Below are 5181 nucleotides of genomic sequence, written 5' to 3' on the forward strand. Positions count from 1 at the left end.
AGTCTGTGTGTATTCTACCATGTCATAAGACAGTTTCAAACGCCAACTCTCTGCATTGGCTGCTGAGTCTCTCACTGTACCAAATTTGTGTTTTGCTGAGGGCTCATTGCTACCCCCGAGTGTTTGCATGTATCCAGTCTTCCACATTTTTATCCATAGGCAGCCCCAGATAGTCATAGATCTCCTTTGTCTTGACAAGTGGATTTCTAGCCAAATCCTCATAGCGAACCAACATGTATTTCCCTTTCAGCCAGTAGGATGACTGAGACCAGTTGAAACAGAGCTGAGAAAGTCTTCACAGACAACTGTAAGCTGACTCAAGTCTAGATTATAGGGCCTTCGCCCCGTGGCTCTCCAAATACGCCACAGACGGTATGTATCCCTGAATGTCTCAATCCGTGATGACAGGATACCGCGCGGGTCTCTGACGAGTTGAATCACTTTTATATTCAGCCGTGGGTCTTCACCAAGGCGCGCAGATCTCCAATTTCCGGCACCCGGACAATCTTGATTGCCACGTGCCTTTTCTCGCGGCACGCTTCTGTTGCTAAGGTCATGTTAAGAGACGCACATTTCTTAACACAGTCCCCCTCCTCCACATTAACATCAGCAGGACCGAAGGCATCACATACAGGTTGCTGGCACAACGCTCGGCTGGCACCACGGCGGAACAGTTTATCTGTGGTGTGGTTGGTGGGCGTCGGCTTGATGTAGCTCTCCAGGAAATAGAGGTCGCAACCGTACAGGCTTCGCAGGAGGTCTCGACTGGCACCAAGCATCACACGCCGGTCTGCAGCATTGCGGCTGTGGGACAGACGTGGGATCAGTGTGGTCTGAACATGATAAAGAGGCTCAAACAGGTAGAAAACCTCCTGGTGCTGGTTGAGCAGCTGGCCAACAAAGGAGGAGCCACTACGGGTGGTGGCCAGGACCAGGATGTGCGTTTTACGGGTGGCATTGATGGAAAAGTAAGGGTAGTCATCACAGCCTCCACCGCCTGCTGCTCCCCGCTCAAAGGGAGGTTCTGTCTCCTGCCCCCCAGACCACAGTTCTGGGGGCTGGGCAACGGGCACAGCTGGAAAGGCTTGGAGGTGAGTGTCCGGATGGCCGTGTACTGGATGGCAATGGAGGCCAAGGCCAGCAGAATCACTGCCTTCCAGGAACATTGCATGGCTGAGCCACTTCATTTAGACACAGCGGTCCATGCCAGGTCCTCCCTGTGAACAAATAATTGTTGTCTTTATTCTAAGAAATGAAATTACAGTATTTGTTATTTTGTTAGTTTTAGATTTAGTTTTGCAATAGCTTTTCTTGCATTTTTACCCAAACTAAACACTGCATAGTAGATCGCTTACAGCCCTAAAATGACAACTGATATTTGACATTTCATATCACAATGACACAGTAGAGTTGAGAAAGATGGAGAAAACTGCAATAGAATAACATTTGAGTATTCAAATTAATAGTGTATCAACTTGTATTGTGATCGATTTTAATATTGAGGGTGAGTCAACAGTAGGTTGAAAATCAGCACTATGTAGGCTGCATTTTAATTTTTATTCTAGGGCCAAGGGGCAATATTCTCATTCACTTTGGTGCATAGGCAGGGATGAGGGTTAATTATATAGTGCAAAAACGGAACCGGAATATCCTTTTAAAACCTTTCTGTATGCCATAAGACCAAATCATGTGACAAAATAATTAAATTTGTCTCCTGTTTCTGTGCTACAGCCTAATTTCTGTAATGTAAAGAGGAGAGGAATAAGCCCCTAACTGTTGGCTCCCATCCAACTAAATGACACTGAGTGCCAAAACATGTACGGCAGTCTGCGAGTCTAGACCACTGTGGAGTGGAAGCACAAAACAGGCTATATACAGTATCTAAAAATGGCAAGACTTTTTTTTTAAAACTTGTACCAATGTTCAAAATAGTTTGGCTGAATAGTAAAAACTGTTCTGGTCAACTTGTCTGTCTCTATGCACACAAAATGCACCAAAAGTTACCATTCAATTATTTTTAGGAACACACAAAATACTTCACCAAGTACACTAAACTATATTATACTGCAGTACTCTCTACATATCCACCCTGTCTTTCAGTCTACTCCAACATGTCTGCATCTAATTCAAGGACCTTATTTGGCCTGATTGGAGAGTCTAACCATTGTACTGTATTCCACTTGTTCATCAAGGGAAAAAAAAAAGTCTTAGCCAGTCCAGAAAGGTAAACAGTAGCAGAAAGCTTCGCTGCCAATGTCATGTCAAGGGGAAATGATGCTGCAAGTGAAAAATTAGATAATCACACTGAAATTTGTCCCATTTCAGTATTGATTTTTAGAATAGTATCATATACTGGGGCCTGGTGCAGGGAGCTTTGATGGTGTAAGTAACATACAGGCTCACCGGCATCACATCAGAGGCCATACATGAGATTTGTGATGTCCAACAGAGAAATGATGCATCGGGGTATCTCTTTTCACCCAAAAGCACAGTGTAGCGTGATACTACTTAAAAAGATTAAACACCAGACTTGTTTTATAAGAGCTGATAAAAATCTATGTCCTCTCTGACTGCACAGAGACTACATCACACGCATAGAGAGAGAGAGCTTTTCCTTTATGCTGTAACAATACAAAATACTGACTTCTATGGCCACGAATAGAATCATGGATGACTTATGGTTATAGAGAGCATCAAAGCTTTCTTCTCATAGGCATTGTGAATGATAAAGCCGACTACACTGCAGCGTGAACAGGTTCCTGACAGAGATTTTCCGCGATGCAGACATCCTCACCAATGGTGCGATAAGACAACACAGCACAAATGACACGCATCCCACCCAGCCAGCAAGTGTCCAAAAACCTTTCTATACAAAATATAAAACCTAAAATGTCATTATATTTATCATATTTCAAGTATGATAGAGCAAATTAACACTTCTTTCCTTTATACCTTGTTGGTAGCTGTAGTATTTTCATGATGGACGTCCATGAATCACGGCTGGTTTCTTTTAGTCCTCATAAACGTTTTCCACCGTGCGCTTCTTCTCGGATAGCAGAGAATAAATGCGCCTGGCAGACCCGTATTTTCCATATAACGTCGGTGAGAGCCGGTTTACGTTGAACGATTTGGACACAGAGAGAAAAGGACAAAAAAAAAGTGGTGGAGTATCGCTGGAGCGGTTGTGTTATTATTCGGCAGCCAGGCGGTTAGACTGACCGGGGAAAGCGACAGCCGGGCTTCCCTTAAATGATGCGCAGAGGCTGCGAGTGTGTGAGGTACACAAGGACCGACTGTCTGGACCACCCCAGACCCCTCCCCTTTCCACCTGCCTCTCTCTCTCTCTCTCTCTCTCTCTCTCGCTCTCTCTCTCTCTAACACATACACACACACACATACACACACACACATTACCACCATCATCATCATCATCATCATCCTCAGTCTTTCGCCTGCCACATCACACACTCATAGACCCCCCCCCTCCTCCTTCACACACAAGCAAATCAGCTCTTTTCACGCAGCCAGTGTGGCAGCGACTTCACAGCGATTCCATCAGCTTTTTTCAATTTGAATTGTATGCAAATGTTTGATTGTTTCGCAACATGAAAGACCTGAGAGTAGCCTACTTCATGTTTTCTTATGTTTTTTTTTCTTGTATGAATGGAATGAGAGAGACAATCAACCACAGCTACATACTGTACCCTCTACAGTTTATTTCAGTTCACTCTGATTCTGCTTTAAAAAAAATAGCAAGCATGCCGGTTTTGAGGGATTTCATGGCAGAACGTTTCTCTAACGTGAACTCGTCACATCAGCATTACCGCCTCGGGCTCTGTGATTCTGCAAAGCCCCGTCTCCAGGGCATCTGCAACCCAGTTATTGATAGCCTACTGAAGTGGGTGGGCCGATAATGAACATGATGTGAGTGTGCAAAGAACACGCTGTCTGAAGGAAACAGGACTCAAAAAGCAAGATAAAGAATGGTTTAGAGAATAAGGGAGACGAGATGAATGCACAAATCAGTAATAATACATGTCATCACAGTCTAATTGCATAACAACCATGTGCATGTGTTTTTGACTGATTAGATGGTTATCATGTGTTTAGGCTGCAATGATGTGGGGTGATTACCACGCTACATGTGTACTGTATACTAATAAAAAGGTACTGCTTCTAATAAGGTACTCTTTATAAAGGTTTATAACCAATAGTTTTATTCATGGTTTGAGTGAATAATTAATGATTTTGTGTCTTTATAGGCTAACTGTTTTAAGTCATTCATAGGAACAACTTTGGGGTTGTCAGGTTGTGGACAAAAATTCATCTACTGACAGCTTATTAACACTTACAGCTGCAGACTTGATTATTATAACCATGCCTTATTATCATGAATAATTGCAAATGAAATGGCTTATTTAAAAGTGAGAAACCCACAATCATTAATGCTTTCCTTTCATCGTGACATATTGATTCTTTTACATCAGAGTTTCTCTTTGTCACATAATCGATTCTCGAGTTGTTGTTTTTTTTTACAGTCTAAAATCTCACAGAAAAAACTAAGCTCATGAGATACAGTCTGGCTTTGCGACTCATGGATACTGAGGATTTTTGAGGAACTTTCCCTTGCTGGATTCACAGCAGACAGGCTATCATGATGGTGGGCTCAAGGGAGTTGGTTCCCCATTTCGCTGGCAGAGGTCACTGAGGTAGTTAAAAAGCTCTCAAGTGTCAAGGTTCCAGTGATACCAAGATTCACCTTGGGATGCTGAAAGCTCTTGATGTTGACAAGCTGTCATAGCTGACACGGCACCATTGCTATTTCATACAGATGTCGAGGAGCTTTGCAAAGCCAACGTGAATTTCTTAACTCTCAGTTTCACTACAAGATTTGGGTATGGAAAACTTCTAATAACAATTGATTGAGCCTAGCAATGGAAAGCTGGACCAATCAATAAACCGTGGTGAGTGGTTTAGAGATGATGACTTAACTCACCAGCTCTAGAGCCTTGCAAATAACTTTTTAAACTAGGTGCTGTAGATATTTATTATAACTCTAGACTGTCAATGGAAACTGTATTTTGAAGCAGCCAAACAGACAGTCTAGTTGCAGGAGTATAACAATAACATAATTAATATCATCCAGCAAATCTTATTCATGTGACGTTGCTGTCCAGTGAA

The 5181-nt window shown here is 42.8% G+C and overlaps 1 protein-coding gene across 1 annotated transcript; it reads right to left on the reverse strand.

The window, feature by feature from the left end:
- Positions 1 to 6: 6 nt before the first annotated feature.
- Positions 7 to 3402, reverse strand: chst1 (carbohydrate (keratan sulfate Gal-6) sulfotransferase 1; the record flags this gene model as incomplete). The annotated part of the gene is given in 6 exon segments (XM_067573298.1): positions 7 to 114; positions 116 to 255; positions 258 to 467; positions 470 to 1037; positions 1040 to 1217; positions 2953 to 3402. Coding segments are annotated over 5 exon segments (1158 nt in total), but the record flags the coding sequence as incomplete, so codon positions are not given.
- Between the last annotated feature and the right edge of the window lie 1779 nt (positions 3403 to 5181).

Source organism: Thunnus thynnus, chromosome 1 (genome assembly GCF_963924715.1).
Source record: "Thunnus thynnus chromosome 1, fThuThy2.1, whole genome shotgun sequence".
In the NCBI taxonomy this organism is placed as follows: Eukaryota; Metazoa; Chordata; class Actinopteri; order Scombriformes; family Scombridae; genus Thunnus; species Thunnus thynnus.